This window comes from Trachypithecus francoisi, unplaced genomic scaffold (assembly GCF_009764315.1).
Source record: "Trachypithecus francoisi isolate TF-2019V2 unplaced genomic scaffold, Tfra_2.0 Lachesis_group3, whole genome shotgun sequence".
Classification (NCBI taxonomy): domain Eukaryota; kingdom Metazoa; phylum Chordata; class Mammalia; order Primates; family Cercopithecidae; genus Trachypithecus; species Trachypithecus francoisi.
Window position 1 is genome coordinate 15,948,754 of NW_022681468.1, and position 24,889 is coordinate 15,973,642.

Below are 24,889 nucleotides of genomic sequence, written 5' to 3' on the forward strand. Positions count from 1 at the left end.
TATTATTAGTCAGGCACTCTTCATTCTTCATATCCAGCAGTGAACTCTGGATAGCCCCTTCCAAACCTGTTCTTCCCCCATCCTCACTCATCTCAGGTAACACTCACTCCATCTCTTTAGTTGCTCAGTTTTGCTGGGTCCTTATCACTACTACTGTTGTCACTTCCTCCTAGCCAGTCATCTCTTACCTTATTACCTTATTTATTATTGCAAGTCATCTCCCTACTTCTACCCTTTCTATTCTCAATACAGTAGCCAGAGTCATTGCTCCTATTAAAATGAAAGTCATATCACATTACTGTCCTACTCAGAACTCTGCAGAGTCTTCCCATTTCATTCACAGTAAAAGATGATGGCCAGGACCTCTGTACTGCACAGCCGCAAGGGCAACTGTTACGTAGATCACAGTATGTTGTGCAGTAGATGATGTACACAGCAGCTCCAGTACAGGTCCATAAGCCCTGTAATCTGCCCTACCCCCCTAATTCACTTACTTCTGTGACCTTGACTCTCCTACTGCTCTTCCCTCATTCACTCTGTTCTAGCCACTTGATCTCCTTTCTAACCTTTAAGTACACCAGGCCTGCTCTGCCTCAGGATCTTTGTACTGGATGTTACTTCTGCTTGGAACAGTCTTTCCTCAAATATGTGCTTAGCTCATGTTCTTGCCCTTTTAAAGTCATTGCTCAAAAGTCACCTCACTGAGGCCTACACTAACCATCCTTATTGAAACACAATCCTCATCTCTACCCTGGCACTCCCTAGACCTTTGTATCTATGCTACTTTTTCCATGGTAATCGTGACCTTGCAACTTATTAATAATATCTGATTTACTTACTTTTTTTTTTTCCTGAATGGAATATAAGCCTCACTAGGAGCCTCACTGGAATGCAAGCTTCACTAGGTTGGAGATTTTTGTCTGTTTTGTTCAATGCTGTGTGTGCAGTGCCTAGAAGAGTGGCTGATACGTGATAAGAGCTCACATATCTGTTGAATAAAATGAACAAACCTTAGGAAGATATATTCTTTTAAAACACAGATTTAGATTCAGAGAGATTAAACATCTTGCTCAAAATCACACAGTTGATACAAGGTATAGCTAAGATTTTTGGACTTTCTGACACCAAAGATGTGCTTAACTACTGCATCAGTCTTCCTTTCTAAAGATAAAAATATTCCTCTCTAAGGAAATGCAAAATCAGAGATCAAAATGTAGTCCAGAAGCAGGATTCTTTCTGTAGATTATAATGTGTTGCTAAGAGAAATGAAAGAAAACCTGATATTGGAGATACACCATATTTATGGGTTGGAAAATGCAATATTTAAAAAATGTCAGTTCTCCTAAGTTGAACTATGGATGCAAAATTCTCCAAATAAAAATCCAAGCAGACTTTTTTGTAGAGATTGGCAAGCTGACTGTAAAATTCCTATGCAAATATAAGGGAGCTCACATAGCCCCATCTAGTTCTTTCTTTATTATTATTATTATTATTATTATCTTGAGACAGGGTTTTGCTCTGTTGCCCAGGCTGGAGTGCAGTAGCATAGTCATGGTTCACTGCAGCCTCAACCTCCTGGGCTCAAGTGATCCTCCTGGCTCAGCCTCCTGAGTAACTGGAACTACATGCCTGGCTATTTTTATTTTTATTTTTTTTCTAGAGATGAGGTCTGGCTATGTTGCCTGGGTTTCTCTCAAACTCCTGGCCTCAAGCTATCCTCCTACCTCAGCCTTTTCAAGTGCTAAGATTTCTTGCATGAGTCACCACACCTGACCTAAAACTAAGGGTACTTTTGGAAAAAGAAAAAACAACAACAACAACAAAGGAAAATTTGGTGGTAAGCAATTGAAGAGTAAGCCGGTAGCTCTGTTAGAGCAACAAGCTTAACTCTGTTGTATGTGGACAACTAAGAAGGGTCCTCCTGGGGTCAGAACAAACTTTAAACACTGTCCTAAAAAGCTACTCTTGCAAATGGGCCTGAATTTATTGGGCTAGACCATGGAGTAGTTTATGCTCCAGAGCATTATTGAAAACAGTAGAGCGACCAGCCAGCAATTAGTGGGTCATAACAGCTGGTGTAATACCAGCAAGAAGCAGACAGCCTAACAGATCAGGGAAAAGAAAGTGCAAAGAGAGCCCTGCTAGAACCATTGTTCAAATGCCTAGGGCTCTGCTCTCTGAGGAGCGACATTGGAGGCTTCACACTGCAGATAAAATACTTTACTAAAATAGTCAAGCCAAGTTATTAAATAAAGAAAAAAACAGCTATAAAAACAGGCTGGGTATAGTGGCTCATGCTGGTAATCCCAACACTTTGGGAGGCTGTGGGAGGCAGATCACTTGAGGCCAGCAGTTTGAGAGCAGCCTGGCCAACATGGCGAAACCCTGTCTCTACTAAAAATACAAAAATTAACCAGGCGTGGTGGCATGCTCCTGTAGTCCCAGCTACTCAGAAGACTGAGGCACAAGAATCACTTGAACCCAGGAGGCGGAGGTTGCAGTGAGCCGAATTTGTGCCACTGTTCTCCAGCCTGGGTGACAGAGTGAGACTCTGTCTCAAAAAAACAAAAGAAAAAACAAAACAAAACAGAAAACACTGAAACAAAACACCAGGGGTGGGGATGGAACTGGGAGTTGGAATCAGATTGTAGCTTGAATTCACTGGGAAAAAAGAAAACAGAAACATGGTAAGTAGGAAGGCTAATATAACAAACTACAATTATGTATTTGCCCTTCTATCTTCTCTCAGCTTCTTTGAAAGACAAAATTATATAAAGTTGTAGTAATGTATTGTTAGGTTTTCAACATATGTAGTTGTACTGTGTATTACAATAATAGCACAAAAGGGGAAGAGAATAGAGCTATATAGAATTAATATTTCTATGTATAACCAGAAGTTAGTATAAATCCAAAGCTGTTTATATATAAGTTAACATTGTTTGGCAAGTTGCAGAGCAACCGCTAAGAAAATAACTAAGAAATAAAAAATAAAAATAAAGTGAGAAAGTATTAAAGGAATTGAAATGTTACACTAGAAGATATTCAGTTAACAAAAAAGGAGTAAAGGAAGACTAACTAGAGAAACAAAAAAGATATGGGATATATAGAAAACCAAAAAGTAAAATTGCAGACATTATGTTAATAACAATAAATGTGAATGGATTAAACATTTTAATCAAAAGGCAGAGATTGTCAGACTGGGGTAGATCTCACTATATGTTGTTTACAAAAGATAGACTGTCAAAGATATAAATAGATTAAAGGGAAAAATGATTAGAAAGATAAACTATGGAAACAGCAATCACAAGAAAGCTGAGTGGTTATGCTAATAGCAGACAAAATAGATATTTTTAAATGCTAGTAGAGATTTAAAAGGACGCTTCATAATGTTAAAAAAAAAAAAAAAGGCCAATCCATGAAGATATAACAATTGTAAATATATGTCATCATCCCTCATTATCTGCAGGGAATTGGTTCCAGGACATGCCACGGATAGAAAAAACTTAAGATGTTCAAGTTTGTTATATTAAATGAGATAATATTTGCATATAACTTACATACATCCCCCAGTATACTTTGTCATCTCTGTATTACTTCTGATACTTAATACGATGCAAATGGTATATAAATAGTTGTTAAACGGTTTTTTTCTTTGCATTATTTTCTTTTGTTGTATTGTTATATTTCTGAATATTTTTGATCATGGTTGGTTGAATCTGTGGATGCAGAACCTACAGAGATTGAGGGCCTAACAACATAGAGCCTAACATGGACGTACCTAACAACATAGATCCAAAATATATAAAGCAAAAACTGAAAGAAATGGAGGAAGAAATAGACAATTCAGCAATAATATCCCATTCTCAATAATGCAAAAAGATTCAAGAAGGAAATAGAAAACCCGAACAACACAATAAACCACCTAGACATAATAGACATGTTTAGAACTCGAAATAGCAATTGCAGGATACTTACACAGATGGAACATTCTCTAGGGTAGATCATATGCCAGCCCATTTTTAAAGAACTTAATTAATTTTAAAACATTAAAATCATAAAAATTATGTTGCCTCTCCAGAATGGAATGAGAAGAGAAATCAATAACAAAAAGAAATTTGGGGTATTCACAACCATATGAAACAATGTACTCCTAAATATCCAATGTGTCAAAGACGAAATAAGAGAAATCAAAAAATACTTGACAGCCTGGGCAACAAAGTGAGACCCCGTGTCCACAAAAAAATAATTTTAGCCAGGCATGGAGGCACACACCTGTAATCCTAGCTACTCAGGAAAATCTCTTGAGCTCAGAAGTTAGAAGCTGCAATAAGCTATGATCACTCCTCTGCACTGCAGCCTGGGTGTCCGAGTGAGACCTTGTCTTGAGGTTTTAAAAAAAAAATTTTTTTTTTCCGATAAGAGAAAATGAAGACACTACATACTAAAACTTACGAATGAAGCTAAAGCAGTGCTTAGTGAGAAATTTATAACTGTAATTGCTGAAATTAAAAAAGCAAGAAACATTTGAAATCAGTAACCCAATCTTCCACCTTAAGATACATAAAAAGAAGAGCAAACTAAACCCAAAGCAACCGGAAAGGAGGGACATAAAAAAGATTAGAAATTAGTCAAATATGGAATATGAAAACAAGAGAAAATCAATGAAACCAAAAGATTATTATTTTGAGAAGATCAACAAATTGACAAACCTTAGGTAGACTGACCAGTAAAAAAGAAGACTCAAATTGGTAAAATCAAGAATGAAGGAAAGGATATTACTATTGACCTTACTGTCTCACATGTCTGTGTGAAGAGACCACCAAACAGGCTTTGTGTGAACAACAAGGCTGTTTATTTCACCTGGGTGCAGGAGGGCTGAGTCCGAAAAGAGAATCAGCAAAGGGTGGTGGGATTATCATTAGTTCTTATAGGTTTTGGGATAGGAGGTGGAGTTAAGAGCAATGTTTTCGGACCGGGGGTGGATCTCACAAAGTACATTCTCAAGGGTGGGGAGAATTACAAAGAACCTTCTTAAGGGTGGGGGAGATTAATGTACATTGATCAGTTAGAATGGGGCAGAAACAGATCACAAGGGTGGAATGTCATCAGTTTAAGGCTATTTTCACTTATTTTGTGGATCTTCAGTTGCTTCAGGCCATCTGGATGTCTACGTGCAGGTCACTGGGGATGTGATGGCTTAGCTTGGGCTCAGAGGCCTGACACTTACAGAATTAGAAAGGATCATTAGATAATACCATGAACAACTGTATACCAGCATACAGTTTTGTTATTTATGTTATTTCACGTTGGATAACTTATATGAAATAAAGACATTCCAAGAAAGACACAAACTACTAGAACCTACTTAAATACAACTTCTGAATAGACAAGTTAAGAAATTGAACTATTACTACTGTTACCACTACCACCACTACCCACAGGCCAGGTGCAGTAGCTCATACCTGCAGTCCCAGCACTTGGGGAGGCCAAAGGCGCCTGGATCACGTGAGGTCAGGAGTTCAAGACCAGCCTGGCTAACATGGTGAAACCTCCTCTCTACTAAAAATACATAAATTAACTAGGCGTGGCAATGGGCACCTGTAATCCCAGCTACTTGGGAGGCTGAGGCAGGAGAATCACTTGAACCTGGGAGGCGGAGGTTTCAGTGAGCCGAGATCATGCCACTACACTCCAGTCTGGGTGGGTGACAGAGGGAGACTTCCTCTCAAAACAAAACAAAACACAAACAAAACTACACACAAAGAAAAGTCCAACCCTGATGGCTTCACTAGTAAATGTTACCAAACATTTAAAGAAGAATTACCAGTTCTTCACAAACCCTTCCAAAACATAGAAGAGAAGGAAACACTAACTTATGAGGCCAGTATTATGCCAATACCAACTGCAGATAAAAACATCACAAGAATATTGGGGAACCCGCCCCCAATATTTCAGCATAGGTTCTTAATATTTTCCATAAGTGTCAACTGACTGAGAAATAAAAGAGTACAAAGAGGAATTTTACAGCTGGGCTTTCAGGGGTGACATCACATATCAGTAGGACCGTGATGCCCACCTGAGCCTTAAAGTCAGCAAGTTTTATTAAGGATTTCAAAAGGGGAGGGAGTGCAAGAACAGGGAATAGGTCACAAAGATCACATGCTTCAAAGGGCAAAAAGGAGAACAAAGACCACATGCTTTTGAGGAAACAGGACAAGGTCAAAATCAGAACTACTGATAAGGGTCTATGTTTACCTGTGCATGTATTGTCTTGATAAACATCTTAAACAAAAGAAAACAGGGTTTGAGAGCAGAGAACACAAATTTACCAGGGTGGAGTTTCCCAATCCTAGTAAGCCTGAGGGTACTACAGGAGACCAGTCCTTATCTCAACTGCATAAGACAGACACTCCTAGAGCGACTACTTATAGACCTCCCCCCAGGAATGCATTCCTTCCCCAGGGTATTAATTATTAATATTCCTTGCTAGGAAAAGAATTTAGTGATATCTTCCCTACTTGCATGTCCATTTATAGGCTCTCTGTAAGAAGAAAAATATGGCTCTATTTTGCCCAGCCCCGCAGGCAGTCAGACTTATGGTTGTCTTCCCTTGTTCCCTGAAAATCGCTGTTATTCCGTTCTTTGTCAGGGTGCACTGATTTAATATTGTTCAAACACACGTTTTACAAGCAATTTGTACAGTTAACACAAATATCATAGTGGTCCTGAGGTGACGTACATCCTCAACTTACGAAGATAACAGGATTAAGAGATTAAAGTAAGACAGGCATGTAAGAAATAAGTAAGAAATTATAAGACTATTATTTGGGAACTGATAAATGTCCATGAAATCTTCACAATTTATGTTCAGAGACTGAAGCAAAGACAGGCATTAGAAATTATAAAAGTATTATTTGGGAACTGATATATGTCCATATTAAAATGAAATATTCACGATTTATGTTTCTCTGCTGCGGCTCCAGCCGTTCTCTCTGTTCGGGGTCCCTGACTTCCCGCAACATCTCTGCCTTTATTTTTATACAAATGTGCCAGGTGATGCAGTCTTGTTCGTTTTCTTGGTTTTGTCACAGGATTCTTTGACTGGTCCGGCACACTAAAAACAAGCCAATTAAACAGAGAAACATAATTCCAAGATTTACTACAGAGGAACTCCCAGTAGACTTAATCCAAGTCGTGGGGTTTAGTCCAGAAAGACTTTGTGCCACCTGATCTAATGCCTCAGCTCCAGGCACAATGGATAAATGAGCTTGAGAGGCTTCAAAAATTTGTTTCTTTAATTTAGTTATATCCAAGGATAAATTATCTTTCTCTACCCAGAAGGTGTCCTTTGACCATTTCCTATGAATGATCATTCTCATTGTAGGAATATGGTGTGATACAGAAATCAGAAGTATTCCAATCACACTGCATTTGCATGTGATGTTTGAGACTCATTAGCCAATCCCCAAGCCAAATAACAGACGGTCTTAAATCATTAATTCGATTAGCTAATTTTTGATCAATGCCTTGTTGAGAATTCCACATTTGAGTGGAATTGTCTTGCCAATCATTAGCAAAATGAGCCGTTTGAATAGATTGATGTAATGCCATTCCAGCAGTGGTGGCAAGTGCAGTGACTGTAATTAGGCCCATGATCACAGCGATTAAAGTGAAAACAGATCTCTTAGATCTTTTGAGAATTCACTGTAACACTTTGTTAATTAAATGTACTGAGGGGGAAGATTCCCAAGGTCTGGGTAAAGTTACCAGTATCCAGATTCCTTCTTGAGCTTGAACCACCATTGTACTTTTCCTGGAGTCAAAATGGGAGTTAACACAGTGTGTAAAAGACAGTTAATGCATTGGACAGTTTGATTGTCCAAATTTTGATATTTCCCACTAATAGCATGTAAGGAGGCTAAACACAACTCTGTATAGGAATAGTCAGGTTGAAGGTAAATAAAGCATAATCTTTGAATCTACAGTGATACTGAGGAAGAGGAGCAGCGGTGGCAATGCCCAGTGTTCTCCGCCACAAAGAAGCAATCCGAGGTGCCTGGGGATGCTGAAGAGTTAGAGGGGCATACCTGGGTTGAGAAGAATTACCATAATGCCAACTGAAGTCCCATAAAGGGGGATCGGCATCTAAAAGAGGAAAAGGGTTCAAAGAGGATTTATCATGGTTTTCAGAATCACGGATGCGAGGGGCGGTAGTGGGGATAACAGATAGGAAAGTTTCCCCTTCCCATACTCGCAGTCCTGACATGGCAATAGCGAATTTCCAAAGTTCTGAGTGTTCTGGGCTCAGCATGGGCAATATCATACAAGGCCTCGGGTGAGGGTTAATGCCCTTACCTTCCCATTTTAAGGGAAAGAACGAGCTGAACCTTCTGTGCAAAATAGGATGATGATCCTCGTCCTCCCAGTAAGAAATAAAATAAGTAGCCTCCAGACATTCCCTTCTGCCACAGGAGCAATTGTTTTTTAAATAACCCTTTGGTGCCCAGTCTGTTATTAAACCATATGAGTCATTTTTTTAATACTACTGCATGTGAGTTAACACAGTCTTCCCAAATTAAAGTTTTAGCTGGGCCCTCATGTCCTTCTTCAGACATGGTTTTCCTACAGTTTTTTTTTTTTTTTTTAAATACTTTAAGTTCTAGGGTACATGTGCACAACGTGCAGGTTTGTTACATATGTATACATGTGTCATGTTGGTGTGCTGCACCCATTAACTGGTCATTTACGTTAGGTATGTCTCCTAATGCTATCCTTCCCCACTCCCCCTCTTCTCTCCCCACAACAGGCCCCAGTGTGTGATGTTCCCCTTCCTGTGTCCAAGTGTTCTCATTGTTTAGTTCCCACCTATGAGTGAGAACATGCGGTGTTTGGTTTTCTGTCCTTGTGGTAGTTTGCTGGGAATGATGGTTTCCAGCTTCATCCATGTCCCTACAAAGGACATGAACTCATCATTTTTTATGGCTGCATAGTATTCCATGGTGTATATGTGCCACATTTTCTTAATCCAGTCTATCATTGTTAGACATTTGGGTGGTTCCAAGTCTTTGCTATTGTGAATAGTGCCGCAATAAACATATGTGTGCATGTGTCTTTACAGCAGCATGATTTATAATCCTTTGGGTATATACCCAGTAATGGGATGGCTGGGTCAAATGGTATTTCTAGTTCTAGATCCCTGAGGAATCGCCACACTGTCTTCCACAACGGTTGAGCTAGTTTGCAGTCCCACCAACAGCGTAAAAGTGTTCCTATTTCTCCACATCCTCTTCAGCACCTGTTGTTTCCTGACTTTTTAATGATCTCCATTCTAACTGGTGTGAGATGGTACCTCATTGTGGTTTTGATTTGCATTTCTATGATGGCCAGTGATGATGAGCATTTTTTCGTGTGTCTATTGGCTGCATAAATGTCTTCTTTTCAGAAGTGTCTGTTCATATCCTTCACCCACTTGTTGATGGGGTTGTTTGTTTTTTTCTTGTAAATTTGTTTGAGTTTTTTGTAGATTCTGGATATTAGCCGTTTGTCAGATGAGTAGATTTCAAAAGTTTTCTCCCATTCTGTAGGTTGCCCGCTCACTCTGATGGTAGTTTCTTTTGCTGTGCAGAAGCTCTTTAGTTTAACTAGATCCCATTTGTCGATTTTTCCTTTTGTTGCCATTGCTTTTGGTGTTTTAGACGTGAAGTCCTTGCCCATGCCTATGTCCTGAATGGTATTGCCTAGGTTTTCTTCTAGGGTTTTATGGTTTAAGTCTAACATTTAAGTTTTTAATCCATCTTGAATTAATTTTTGTATAAGGATGGGATCCAATTTCAGCTTTCTAAATATGGCTAGCCAGTTTTCCCTGCACCATTTGTTCCCCATTTCTTGTTTTGGTCAGGTTTGTCAAAGATCAGATAGTTGTAGATGTGTGGTACTATTTCTGAGGGCTCCATTCTGTTCCATTGGTCTATATCTCTGTTTTGGTACCTGTACCATGCTGTTTTGGTTACTGTAGCCTTGTATAGTTTACTGTAGCCTTGTAGTATAGTTTGAAGTCAGGTAGCCTGATGCCTCCAGCTTTGTTCTTTTGGCTTATGATTGACTTGGCAATCTGGGCTCTTTTTTGGTTCCATATGAACTTTAAAGTAGTTTTTTTTCCAATTTTATGAAGAAAGTCATTCGTAGCTTGATGGGGATGGCATTGAATCTATAAATTACCTTGGACGTTATGGCCATTTTCACGATACTGATTCTTCCTATCCATGAGCATGGAATGTTCTTCCATTTGTTTGTATCCTCTTTTATTTCGTTGAGCAGTGGTTGGTAGTTCTCCTTGAAGAGAGAGATTCACGTTCCTTGTAAGTTGGATACCTAGGTATTTTATTATCTTTGAAGCAATTGTGAATGGGAGTTCACTCATGATTTGGCTCTCTGTTTGTGTATTATTGGTGTATAAGAATGCTTGTGATTTTTGCACGTTGATTTTGTATCCTGAGACTTTGCTAAAGTTGCTTATGAGCTTAAGGAGATTTTGGGCTGAGACGATGGGGTTTTCTAGATATACAACCATGTCATCTGCAAACAGGGACAATTTGACTTCCTCTTTTCCTAATTGAATACCCTTTATTTCTTTCTCCTGCCTGATTGCCCTGGCCAGAACTTCCAACACTGTGTTGAACAGGAGTGGTGAGAGGGCATCCCTGTCTTGTGCCAGTTTTCAAAGGGAATGCTTCCAGTTTTTGCCCATTCAGTATGATATTGGCTGTGGGTTTGTCATAAATAGCTCTTATTATTTTGAGATATGTCCCATCAATACCTAATTTATTGAGAGATTTTAGCATGAAGGGCTGTTGAATTTTGTCAAAGGCCTTTTCTTCATCTGTTGAGATAATCATGTGGTTTTTGTCGTTGGTTCTGTTTATAGGCTGGATTACATTTGTTGATTTGCGTATGTTGAACCAGCCTTGCATCCCAGGGATGAAGCTCACTTGATCATGGTGGATAAAGTTTTTGATGTGTTGCTGGATTCGGTTTGCCAGTATTTTATTGAGGATTTTTGCATCGATGTTCAACAGGGATATTGGTCTAAAATTCTCTTTCTTTGTTGTGTCTCTGCCAGGCTTTGGTATCAGGATGATGCTGGCCTCATAAAATGAGTTAGGGAGGATGCCCTCTTTTTCTGTTGATTGGAATAGTTTCAGAAGGAATGGTACCAACTCCTCCTTGTACCTCTGGTAGAAATCAGCTGTGAATCCATCTGGTCCTGGACTCTTTTGGTTGGTAGGCTATTAATTATTGCCTCAATTTCAGAGGCTGTTATTGGTCTATTCAGAGATTCAACTTCTTTCTGGATTAGTCTTGGGACGGTGTATGTGTCAAGGAATTTATCCATTTCTTCTAGATTTTCTAGTGTATTTGCATAGAGGTGTTTATAGTATTCTCTGATGGTAGTTTGTATTTCTGTGGGATCAGTGGTGATATCCCCTTTATCATTTTTTATTGCGTCTATTTGATTCTTCTCTCTTTTCTCCTTTATTAGTCTTGCTAGCAGTCTATCAATTTTGTTGATCTTTTCAAAAAACCAGCTCCTGGATTCATTGAGTTTTTGAAGGGATTTTGTTTTTCTATCTCCTTCAATTCTTCTCTGATCTTAGTTATTTCTTGCATTCTGCTAGCTTTTGAATGTGTTTGCTCTTGTTTCTCTAGTTCTTTTAATTGTGATGTTAGGGTGTCAATTTTAGATCTTTCCTGCTTTCTCTTGTGGGCATTTAGTGCTATAAATTTCCCTCTACACACTGCTTTAAATGTGTCCCGGAGATTCTGGTATGTTGTGTCTTTGTTCTCATTGGTTTCAAAGAACATCTTTATTTCTGCCTTCATTTCATTATTTACCCAGTAGTCATTCAGGAGCAGGTTGTTCAGTTTCCCAGTAGTTGAGTGGTTTTGAGTGAGTTTCTTAATCCTGAGTTCTAGTTTGATTGCACTGTGGTCTGAGAGACAGTTTGTTATCATTTCTATTCTTTTACATGTGCTGAGGAGTGCTTTACTTCCAACTATGTGGTCAATTTTGGAGTAAGTGTGGTGTCGTGCTGAGAGAAATGTATATTCTGTTGATTTGAGGTGGAGAGTTCTGTAGATGTCTATTAGGTCCACTTGGTGCAGAGCTGAGTTCAATTCCTGAATATCCTTGTTAACTTTCTGTCTCGTTGATCTGTCTAATGTTGAGAGTGGGGTGTTAAAGTCTCCCATTATTATTGTATGGGAGTCTAAGTCTCTTTGTAGGTCTCTAAGGACTTGCTTTATGAATCTGGGTACTCCTGTATTGGGTACATATATATTTAGGATAGTTAGCTCTTCTTGTTGAATTAATACCTTTACCATTATGTAATGGCCTTCTTTGTCTCTTTTGATCTTTGTTGGTTTAAAGTCTGTTTTATCAGAGACTAGAATTGCAACCCCTGCCTTTTTTTGTTTTCCATTTGCTTGGTAGATTTTCCTCCATCCCTTTATTTTGAGCCTGTGTGTGTCTCTGGACGTGAGATGGGTCTCCTTGACTCTTTATCCAATTTGCCATCTGTATCTTTTAATTGGAGCATTTAGCCCATTTACATTTAAGGTTAATATTGTTACCTGTGAATTTGATCCTGACATTATGATGTTAGCTGGTTATTTTGTTCTTTAGTTGATGCAGGTTCTTCCTAGCATCGATGGTCTTTACATTTTGGCATGTTTTTGCAGTGGCTGGTACTGTTGTTCCTTTCCATGTTTCGTGCTTCCTTCAGGAGCTCTTGCAAGGCAGGCCTGGTGGTGACAAAATCTCTCAGCATTTGCTTGTCTGTAAAGGATTTTATTTCTCCTTCACTTATGAAGCTTAGTTTGGCTGGATATGAAATTCTGGGTTGAAAATTCTTTTCTTTAAGAATGTTGAATATTAGGCCGGGCGCGGTGGCTCAAGCCTGTAATCCCAGCACTTTGGGAGGCCGAGACGGGTGGATCACAAGGTCAGGAGATCGAGACCATCCTGGCTAACACCGTGAAATCCCGTCTCTACTATAAAATACAAAAAACTAGCCGGGCGAGGTGGCGGGCGCCTGTAGTCCCAGCTACTCTGGGGGCTGAGGCAGGAGAATGGCGTAAACCCCGGAGGCGGAGCTTGCAGTGAGCTGAGATCTGGCCACTGCACTCCAGCCTGGGAGATAGAGCGAGACTCCGTCTCAAAAAATAAATAAATAAATAAATAAATAAAAAGAATGTTGAATATTGGCCCCCACTATCTTCTGGCTTGTAGAGTTTCTGCTGAGAGATCAGCTGTTAGTCTGATGGGCTTCCCTTTGTGGGTAACCCGACCCTTCTCTGGCTGCCCTTAACATTTTTTCCTTCATTTCAACTTCAGTGAATCTGACAATTACGTGTCTTGGAGTTGCTCTTCTCGAGGAGTATCTTTGTGGCATTCTCTGTATTTCGTGAATTTGAATGTTGGTCTGCCTTGCTAGGTTGGGGAAGTTCTCCTGTATAATATCCTGAAGAGTGTTTTCCAACTTGTTTCCATTCTCCCTATCACTTTTGGGTACATCAGTCAGACGTAGATTTGGTCTTTTCACATAGTCCCATATTTCTTGGAGGCTTTGTTCGTTTCTTTTTATTTTTTCTTTAAACTTCTCTTCTTGCTTCATTTCATTCATTTGATCTTCCATCACTGATACCCTTTCTTCCAGTTGATTGAATCGGCTACTGAAGCTTGTGCATTCGTCACGTAGTTCTCGTGCCACAGTTTTCAGCTCCATCAGGTCCTTTAAGGACTTCTCTACATTGGTTATTCTAGTTAGCCATTTGTCTAATCTTTTTTCAAGGTTTTTAACTTCTTTGCCATGGGTTCGAACTTCCTCCTAAGGGAGAAGTTTGATTGTCTGAAGCCTTCTTCTCTCAACTCGTCAAAGTCATTCTCCGTCCAATTTTGTTCCATTGCTGGTGAGGAGCTGCATTCCTTTTGGAGGAGGAGAGGTGCTCTGATTTTTAGAATTTTCGGTTTTTCTGCTCTGTTTTTTCCCATTTTTGTGATTTTATCTACCTTTGGTCTTTGATGATGGTGACATACCAATGGGGTTTTGGTGTGGATGACCTTTCTGTTTGTTAGTTTTCCTGCTAACAGTCAGGACCCTCAGCTGCAGGTCTGTTGGAGTTTGCTGGAGGTCCACTCCAGTCCCTGTTTGCCTGGGTATCAGCAGCGAAGGCTGCAGAACAGCAAATATTGCTGAACAGAAAATTTTGCTGCCTGATGGTTTCTCTGGAAGTTTCGTCTCAGGGGTATCCAGCTGTGTGAAGTGTTAGTCTGCCCCTACTGGGGGTTGCCTCTCAGTTAGGCTACTTGGGGGTCAGGGACCCACTTGAGGAGAGGCAGTCTGTCCATTCTCAGGTTCTCAGATCTCAAGCTCTGTGCTGGGAGAACCACTACTCTCTTCAAAGCTGTCAGACAGGGACGTTTAAGTCTGCAGAGGTTTCTGCTGCCTTTTTCCGGCTATGACCTGCCCCCAGAGGTGGAGTATACAGAGGCAGGCAGGCCTCCTTGAGCTGCGGGGGGCCACCCAGTTCCAGCTTCCCCCTGCTTTGTTTACCTACTCAAGCCTCAGCAATGGCGGGCGCCCCTCCCCCAGCCTCACTGCTGCCTTGCAGTAGGATCTCAGACTGCCTGTGCTAGCAAAGAGTGAGGCTCCGTTGGCATGGAACCCTCTGAGCCAGGCACGGGATATAATCTCCTGGTGTGCCGTTCGCTAAGACCATTGGAAAAGCTCAGTATTAGGGTTGCAGTGACTCGATTTTCCAGGTGCCGTCTGTCACTGTTTTATTCGGCTAGGAAAGGGAATTCCCTGACTCCTCGCGCTTCCTAGGTGAGGCGATGCCTCACCCTGCTTGGGCTCACACTCAGTGTGCTGCACCCGCTGTCCTGCACCCACTGTCCAACATGCCCCAGTGAGATGAACCCGGTACCTCAGTTCGAAATGCAGAAATCACCCGTCTTCTGCGTCGCTCACGTTGCAAGCTGTAGACTTGAGCTGTTCCTATTCGGCCATCTTGGAACCCCTCCTACTGGTTTTTTGTTGTTGTTGAGACTGAGTCTCACTCTGTTGCCCAGGCTGGAGTGCAGTGGTGCAGCTTGGCTCACTGCAAGCTCTGCTTCAGGGGTTCACACCATTCTTCTGCCTCAGCCTCCCGAGTAGCTGGGACTACAGGCACCTGCCACCACGCCTGGCTGATTTTGTTTTGTATTTTTTTTTTTTTTTTGAGGCGGAGTCTCGCTTTGTCGCCCGGACTGGAGTGCAGTGGCCGGATCTCAGCTCACTGCAAGCTCCGCCTCCCGGGTTTACGCCATTCTCCTGCCTCAGCCTCCCAAGTAGCTGGGACTACAGGCGCCTGCCACCTCGCCCGGCTAGTTTTTGTATTTTTAGTAGAGACGGGGTTTCACCGTGTTAGCCAGGATGGTCTCGATCTCCTGACCTCGTGATCCGCCCGTCTCGGCCTCCCAAAGTGCTGGGATTACAGGCTTGAGCCACCGCGCCCGGCCTGTTTTGTATTTTTAGTAGAGACGGGGTTTCACCATGTTAGCCAGGATGGTCTCAATCTCCTGACCTCGTGATCCGCCCACCTTGTCCTCCCAAAGTGCTGGGATTATGGGCGTGAGCCACCGGGCCAAGCCTTCCTACAGGTTTATATTTAACGTGTAGGGTATCAACTACAGACCATTATCTCTCTCTCCTTTTTTTTTTTTTTTTTTTTTTTTTGAGACTGAGTCTCTCTGTGGCCCAGGCTGCAGTGCAGTTGGCCAACTGCAACCTCCGCCTCCTGGTTCAAGCAGTTCTCCTGCCTCAGCCTCCCGAGCTGGGATTACAAGTGTGCACCACCGTGCCTGGCTAATTTTGTATTTTTAGTAGAGACGGGGTTTCACCATGTTGGCCAGGCTAGTCTCAAACTCCTGACCTCAAGTGAGCCTCCCGTTTCGGCCTCCCAAAGTGCTGGGATTACAGACATGAGCCACCATGGCAGGCCCAGATCTTTATTTCTTATGAATATAAATGCAGAATTCTCACCAACATTCTATCAAACCAAATCCAGTAACAAAAATAATTATATTCCATGGCCAAGTGGAATCTATCCCAGTAGTGTAAAATTGGTTTACCAACCAAAAGTCAGTCGGTTTAATATACCATATCAGCAGAATAAAGAACACAAAGCATATGACCCTCCCAATAGATGTAGAAAAACAGTATTTGCCAAAATTCAACTCCTTCATGATAATGCTCAACAAAGTAGGAATGGATGTGAACTTCTTTTTTTTTTTTTTTTTTTTTTTGAGACAGATTCTCACTCTTGCCCAGGCTGGAGTGCAGTGGCGCTCTCTCGGCCCACTACAAGCTCTGCTTCCTGAGTTTACGCCATTCTCCTACCTCAGCCTCCCTAGTAGCTGGGACTACAGGCGCCTGCCACCACACCCGGCTAATTTTTTTGTATTTTTAGTAGAGACAGGGTTTCACCATGTTAGCCAGGATGATCTTGATCTCCTGACCTCGTGATCTGCCCGTCTAGGCCTCCCAAAGTGCTGGGATTGCAGGCATGAGCCACTGCGCCCGGCCGGATGTGAACTTCTTAACCTGATAAATGCATCTGTGGAAAAACCAAGAGCCAACATAATGCTTAGTGGTTAAAGACTAAATGCTTTCCCCATAATACCAGGAACATGGACAGAATATCCACTTTCCCACTTTATTCAAATTATAGGCAAGAAAAGGACACAAAAGGCCTTCAGGTTGGAAAGGAAGAAGATAAACTCTTATCTAAAGATGGCATCTTATAAATAGAAAGTCCTAAGGAATCTACTCAGAAACTACTCGAACTAATATATAAGTTTAGCAAAATTGCAGTATGTAAGATCAACATACAAAAATCAATTATATTTCTATACATTTGGAATAAACAATCTGAAAATGAAGTTAAAACCATTTAGGATCAACAGGAATAAAATATTTGGGGATAAATTTAACAAAAGAAGTACAGAAACGTATACTCTGAAAACTACAAAACATTGTTGAAAGAATGGAGGAAGACCTAAATAAATGGAAAGACATCGCCTGTTCGTGGATTGAAGGCAGCTATGCTCACCACTGCATCCCCCATGCATTCCCAAGTTCATAGAGTTTGCTGTTCAACTTATAAAGTATACAACCCATAACTGCCCCCTCAAAATAAAATAACTTATTTTATGATGTCAAGTCAATCGATCCCAAAAGTAGGAAGTAGGACACTTGATTTGAGGTATGTCTCCTTAAATTTATGGTTACTTTTTTGTAATCTCCTAGTAAGTGGAAAATAAAGCACTTTGTCCCAAGTAACAATAATTCATAAGTAGTTGTTATTCCTGTTTTATAGATAAAGAACTGAAGCTCAGAGAGACTTAATTTGCTTAAAGAAGGACAGCTGTGGAGCCATTGTCTAGTTCAGGTCCATCAATTACAAAGCCCTGTTTCTTTTAACTATGCCATATTGCATTTGAAACAGGAGTACATTAGATTTTTTAAATAGTAGACTGGCCTCTTAAGTTTCAGAGTGGTTTTGTTCAGAGACCCTGTTTATAATATATTCTAGTATTAAGAATTTGTGTTCAATTGTTAATACCATAAACATCTATTTTGTGCTTACTGCATGCAGGCACTATGATGAGTAAATAGTGATGAATATATTAGTCCTTACTTTAGCAGAGAAAGTAAGTATGCAAATAAACAATTGCAGTGCTGGAAGTCTTAAATAAGTATAATGGTAACATAGAAGAAAGTAATCAACTCTGCTGGAGTGGCCATAGAAGATGAGATGATTGAATTGGACATTCAAGGCTATGTAGGAGTTTGTCAGTTGGTATATGCATGTTTCTTTCTGTATCATGACTGACTATGGAAACCATTTATGCATAAACAGGAGTATTGGGTTTTTAAGTAAATAACTAAGGTAGGAAAAAAGTTCATTATTAATTTGCAGGAATCCTGTGTTCCTTTGTACTTTTTTAATAATTAGTTTTGTGTTCAGATATAATTAAAACTCCTTGGTAAAATACAGAAGCCTGAGAAGGGAAATGGTTTTTGCTGACATGTGGTTTGTAAAATGCATTGCAAAACAACTAGCTATTAGAGTTCTTTAATTCTGTTGTACCTGCTTTTTGGAATTTGAAGTTAAATGGATAAAGTAAAAGAAAAATTTGTGAGTTCATGAAGAATTTCATTCTTTTATCAAATTGTGGTAAACTCAACAAGTGAATATACCTGGGATATACGCTTTTCAGATTTTTCAGGAGAAAAGCTTTAAATTGCATCTGTGACTTTTCTAGTTGTTAATAGTTTCTCACACACAAATACTGTGTGTTAATGTATCAGTGGTTTCTGATGAAACTATAATTTAAAGCTTTTTTGCAACATTTATTTGGCAAAAAGTTTATTCTATAGGATTTTGAGCAGTTTCTAATATTAATTTGTATAGTTGTTACCTAAAATAATGAATGATAAATAAGTTCTGAGTTTATGAAGAAATGTCTTACTACAGCCATGTGTCAACATAACTATTTTGGTTTTTTAAAAAATTAACCAGCTCCCTTATTTATCTCTTAATGTAGCCTTTTGGTCACCTATTTCATTATCCCCCTTGGGATAAACAGAGAAAATTGAAAGGGAAATAGGAATCTTCTACTTTTAGAATCTTTGATTTGACCAAGTTGTAATACTTATACTTTTGGGCTAAATAAAAGGGTGTCTATTACCTAATATAAATTTTTGGAAGTGCACGCAGACAATTCTGGAAAATAGGGAATCTGTTTACAGGTGACTGGCAATTATTACAAATGAAAGGATGGGACTTTGTGTTTTGTTTTGGTTTTGGTTATTGCGGTGGCTGATGTTTTGGTACTCCAGAGTAGGTTAAGTATGCATTATATGGTGATGGCAGAGGTTTCTGATATGCTGTATTTGAAAAAAATATTTAAATATATGCAGATTTTAGCAATAGTTTTAATGGCAATACTCTGCAAACTCATATGAATATATTTAAGGTAATCTTTTTTTGTGAAACTGTATTGCTATCTGAATCTAGAAATCTACATGAAACTATGTGCTAAATTGTATAAATAGCAGTATTTTAAAATCAGTGCCTTCTGATAAATCCAAAGTGATTAAAAGGTAACACTGCTTTTCATTTATGAATACAAGTTTAAGAAAGAAAAATATATTTCATTTTTAGATTATATAAATGGTGGAGAACTTTTTACTCATCTTTCTCAAAGAGAGCGTTTCACAGAGCACGAGGTGCAGATTTATGTTGGAGAGATTGTGCTTGCCCTCGAACATCTCCACAAGGTAAGACACTTGATTTTTCAAGTTTCTTTTTTGAAGTTTGTTAACTAAGGTAATAATGGAGCTAGAAGAGCTCATGTTTTTACGTGTTACTGTCTTAGTGGAGATTATGAAAGCACACTTACAGAACATTACCAATTTTCTCAATTTCATAATTGCGTTTGAAAAAAATCTACCTTCCAATTGTACTTGCTATGATGGAGATTGAAAAGAACCTAAGCAGTTTTTGGCCTTTTTCCTGAAAAATCCTAATGCTTATTTGTTACAAAGTATCATTAAAATAAAAACCTTTAATTATTAAAATAACCAATAAAATGAAACCATCAGTCATAATATGTATTTCCTTCATTGTAATTTACTGCATTGCAAACTCTGCCTGTAAACCTTCGGGGTGTGTCCTGATGAGGTTGGAGAATAAGGGTTATTTCCCACTCTCGCACTCTGGCTTTCTTTTCCATTTGTTTTGTCCCTGACACCGTCCCTTGCTCCCACCCCCTTTCTCCTCCATTGTCCCCAGGTAGGATGAACTCTTACTAAAAAGCTTTAAATGGAATTCATGTCTGTGACCCTATTCAAACTGTAACAATCAGTTTAAACTTTAAGAAATGTTATTGCAGATACCATTAATCTTGAGCCAAGAAATTTTGACTCCGTTTTTTGTTTTACTTAATAAAGAAACATTGTAGAAGCAGTCATTATGTAGACTAGGCTTGTGTTTTTCCTCAGAGACAGAAAGTTCTCAAGTAATTTTTAAATTAGGACAATTCAGGTACATCATGAAGCCACTCTTCCTTGTCATGTTGTATTCAGGTCCTACACTAGTTTAAGATAGAGATTGAAGTGCTGATTATGGAGCATAGAAAAGAAAGGAGAGAATTGAAGGAAAAAGGAAGGATGAAGGATGACATTTCTAAAGGGACAGGCAGTAAGGCGGAGGTAACAGATGGGTGAGGCTGTGAGAGTAAATGATGGTAAGATGTCAGAAAAAAAGAGATCAGGAAAAGGGCAGGTCCAGTCCAGAGCAGAAACAAGACCTGCCAGGTGAAGGGAGGTGGTTCAAGGGTAGGAATCTTAGGGAGACTAAATGAAAACTGTATGAGAACAAGGAGGGAAAGAAACCTTTGGCAATAGGGGATTGGGGAGCAGGGTGGCAGCACAATGGAGAGGAAGGGGAACGAGGTACAGTCAAGTAGGCACTCAAACTGAGGTAGCGGAACAGACACTTGGACTTCTTTTGATAGAATTCTTGATACAGTAACAAGCTTTAAGATGATTTTTGTGGGATATAAGATACGACATTTTCATACAAGAAACTTTTGGACCCAGGAATACGCTGCAAAGAAAGACCTTTGAAATTTATGATTTAGGACCATTAGTTTATAATATAAAAATGATGGTAGAAATCATCAGAAATATGAGTAAGAAACAAAATGAATAGCTCCAGTGAGTAAGCTAGAAAGTCCAGTGTAGTGGTGCAGTCTCGGCTTACTGAAGCCTCCACCTTCCCAGGCTCAGGTGATCCTCTCATGTCAACCTCCCGAGGAGCTGGGACTACAGGCACGTGCCACCACACCCAGCTAATTTTTGTAATTTTTATAGAGATGAGATTTTGCCATGTTGCCTAGGTTGATGTTGAACTAGACTCAAGCAATCTGCCCGCCTCAGCCTCCCAAATTGTTGGATTACAGGTGTGAGCCACTGTGCTTGTCCAAAAATCCATTTTTTAATTTATGTGAAACTTGCTCATTGTCAAACACAGAAGTAAATATAACAATGAATGTTGGATATAACTGTAATTGATACGAATGAGAGTAATACAGCAAATGAAATCTCGGTTAATCTTCTAATCTTACTACCCTAAAAAGATACCAATAAATATAACGCAAAGCCAGCAATGTTAATCTTGATGAAGCTACTAACATTGGGTTTCACAGGAAGAGGCAAAAATGGATGTTTACTTGCGAGTGATAAGCTAACGCAGATAGTAAATTATTTGTTCCTAAAATATTTTCCAAAAAGGTTGTTTTTAAGGAAAAAGCATCTCCTGGTTGTTAGATGCGTATAATGCTCCAAGTCAATGTCTAGACATTTTCTTTCCTGTCTGTCTTGTAGAACACTGAGACTCTTAGAGGAAAATTGCCTAGTACTTTTGTGTTTTGTTGTGTTGTGTTGTGTTGATACAGGGTCTCACTCCGTTGCCCAGGCTAGAGTGCAGTGGCATGATCACAGCTCACCGCAGCCTCAACCTGCTGGGCTGAGGTGATCCTCCCACCTCAGCCTCCTGAGTAGCTGGGACAACAGGCATGCACCACCATACCTGGCTAATTTTTGTATTTTTTGTAGAGACAGGGTTTTGCCATGCTGCCCAGGCTAGTTTCAAACTCCTGAGCGCAAGTGATCCTCCCATCTTGGCTTCCCAAAGTGCTGGAATTACAGGCATGGGCCACCAGTGCTTGTCCCTTTTTGGTTCCGTTTTTTTAAAAATAGAGATGTAGGGTCTAAACATAGACATAGGGTCTCGCTTTGTTGCTCAGGCTGGAATGCTGTCATAGGTCGCTGTGGCCTCAAACACCCTGAGCTGAAGTGATCCTGCTGCCTCTGCTTCCCAAGTAGCTCTAGGACTACATGTGAGCCACCACACCCAGCTAATTTTTTTTTTTGAGGCGGAGTTTTGCTCTTGTTGCCCAGGCTGAAGTGCAGTGGCGCTATCTCGGCTCACTGCAACCTCCGCCTCTGGGTTCAAGTGATTCTCCTGCCTCAGCCTCCCAAGTAGCTGGGATTACAGGCATGTGCCACCAAGCCTGGCTAATTTTGTATTTTTAGTAGAGTCAGGGTTTCTATATGTTGGTCAGGCTGGTCTCGAACTCTCGACCTCAGATGATCTGCCCACCTTGGCGTCCCAAAATGTTGAGATTACAGGCGGGGAGTCACTGCTCCTGACGCAGCTAATTTTAAAAATTTTTTGTAGAGATGGGTCTCACTGTGTTGCCCAGGCTGGTCTTGAACTCCTGGATTTAAGTGACCCTCCTGCCTCAGCCTTCCAAAGTACTAGGGTTACAGGCATGAGCCACTGTGCCTGCCCCTTAGTGTTTTTCTGTATGTAATTTTGATTTCCATTTTAAGAGATTATTAAGAACTTTCTCATATTCTTAGCATTGAAGAAAGCAATGTTTCTAAGTTTAGAAACATTTAATTCAGCCTGACATAACTGAAAACATGAAACAGAATTTGTGCAGATCAAGCACCTCTTATATGAGTTGGATAGATTTATTTGTTATATAGCTGAAGTGTTTTGCTATAGAACTTACAAATAAGTAAGTTTTATAAATGCAAAGTAAAACAGAGGGATCTATAAATGTTACTTAATTGATTTTCTTTGCTTATTTAGAACTAAAGTTTGAGCCTAGTGCAGTGGCTCACACCTGTAATCCTACTCTGGAGGCTGAGGCTACTCTGGAGGCTGAGGTGGGAGGATAGCTTTAACCCAGAAGTTTGAAGTTGCAGTGAGCTAAGACCACGCCACTGCACTCCAGCCTGAGTGACAGAGTGAGACCCTATTTCAAAAAAAAAAAAAACAACTAAAGTTTGAGTAAGATTAACCTATGATCTTCAACCTATATGTTTAAGAGCCTGTTAATCAGCAGTTCTTTATGAATTTCCTATTTTATACATTTTCCTATTTTATACATGATGTGCTGCATAAATACCTGATAAATACATAAAAAGTGAATAACAGAGTTAGAGTATAGGTATATAAAGACAAATAGGAAGTACCTAGAAAATATCAGTCATGTATAGGTAAGTACAATGTAAACATAGGTGTTGTAGGATGAAACACAAGGAAATGACCAGGGGATCCGGTTAGTCCGGAAATTCTTCTGAAGCCATTAGGAAGTGATGGACAAGAATTGGCTGCAAAGGCACCTGAAGGTCATCTAGAGTGAGCGTGAAATAGGAAGAATAGAGACATGAAGATGCACTAGTCAAGAGGGAGACCCTAAAGAAGCTGACCTAACGAGATAGACCCTGTGCATGAGGAGAACAAAGAAGTAGATTGGAGACATCCAGGGAAGCAGCAGATAAAAGAATTTCCATTTGCCCTGACCAGTCACCAAGAGCCATCACAGGATCCTGAGGAGGGAAATGCCTTTAAAAAAAAAAAAAAGGTAGACAAGAAAGATTGTCTTAATTCATTTTTTGTAAATTATTTTAAAATTTATATTTCTTTCTTTTTGCAGTTGGGGATTATATATCGTGACATTAAGCTTGAGAATATTCTACTTGATTCTAATGGCCATGTAGTGCTGACAGATTTTGGTCTGAGTAAGGAGTTTGTGGCTGATGAAGTGAGTATGATATTTTAATTTGAAGTTAGTAATAACTGAATGTAAACAAGGATGAAAACTGTAGAATAAACATTTAGCAGAAAACTGCCATATGAATTCTGAACTTTCGTGCAGGTTTGTCCATGAAAAATGTAGAGATTTTTAGTTTAAAATTAATATGGAGCCGTCCTGCTAAAATCGCGGTAAACCATGATGGATATATCAGAATTTCTATTTATTTAAAAAAAAAAAAAAGGTAGACAAGAAAGATTGTCTTAATTCATTTTTTGTAAATTATTTTAAAATTTATATTTCTTTCTTTTTGCAGTTGGGGATTATATATCGTGACATTAAGCTTGAGAATATTCTACTTGATTCTAATGGCCATGTAGTGCTGACAGATTTTGGTCTGAGTAAGGAGTTTGTGGCTGATGAAGTGAGTATGATATTTTAATTTGAAGTTAGTAATAACTGAATGTAAACAAGGATGAAAACTGTAGAATAAACATTTAGCAGAAAACTGCCATATGAATTCTGAACTTTCGTGCAGGTTTGTCCATGAAAAATGTAGAGATTTTTAGTTTAAAATTAATATGGAGCCGTCCTGCTAAAATCGCGGTAAACCATGATGGATATATCAGAATTTCTATTTATTTAAAAAAAAAAAAAAGACACTATGCATTTAACTTTCCCCATAAAACATATAAAATATAACTGAAAAATTAAATAACACTTTTGGCCCTTCAGGAGAATTATGACTTTGATAGTGGCCGATAAAGAATCGTAAAGCAAAGTACATACTGTTTACATTGTGATAACAAAGTAGGACATGCTATGAACGCCCTTTGAATTCGCTTGGCAAGAATGACAGATCTACTAGACCGAATTTTTAAATAATATTGCTGGTTTCTGCTCAACGTGAATTAAAATGTGGTGGCTAATGTGCAGATTTTACATCTGGAGGACTTTAATTTTCAGTATTAATTAGAATTTGTTTAATATTTCAAATGCATTTAATGACACTTAAAATTGTACATCTATTAGTTGTAATTAAATACTGTTTATATAATGGTTGTAATAGAAGTTACATTTGTTTCTGCACTACTAGTTATTCAAGAAGTAAATTTGAATGTCAATTTCATTTCTATTCAGGAAATTGTTGGTATAGAATATGGAATCATA

The 24,889-nt window shown here is 39.4% G+C and overlaps 1 protein-coding gene across 6 annotated transcripts in view; it reads left to right on the forward strand.

Annotated features, from left to right (window-relative positions):
- The window catches only part of RPS6KA5 (ribosomal protein S6 kinase A5), a 204,703-nt gene that overhangs the window by 104,846 nt on the left and 74,968 nt on the right, over positions 1-24,889 (forward strand). For 4 of the 6 annotated variants that reach the window (XM_033191587.1, XM_033191588.1, XM_033191589.1 and 1 more), the window contains 2 exons: positions 19,270-19,385; positions 23,621-23,728. In XM_033191587.1, the coding sequence (XP_033047478.1) occupies positions 19,270-19,385; positions 23,621-23,728 (224 nt within the window). Of the gene's footprint in view, positions 1-19,269; positions 19,386-23,620; positions 23,729-24,005; positions 24,144-24,889 lie in introns of those variants that run through there. The other 2 variants (XM_033191594.1, XM_033191591.1) reach the window with 2 other exon arrangements.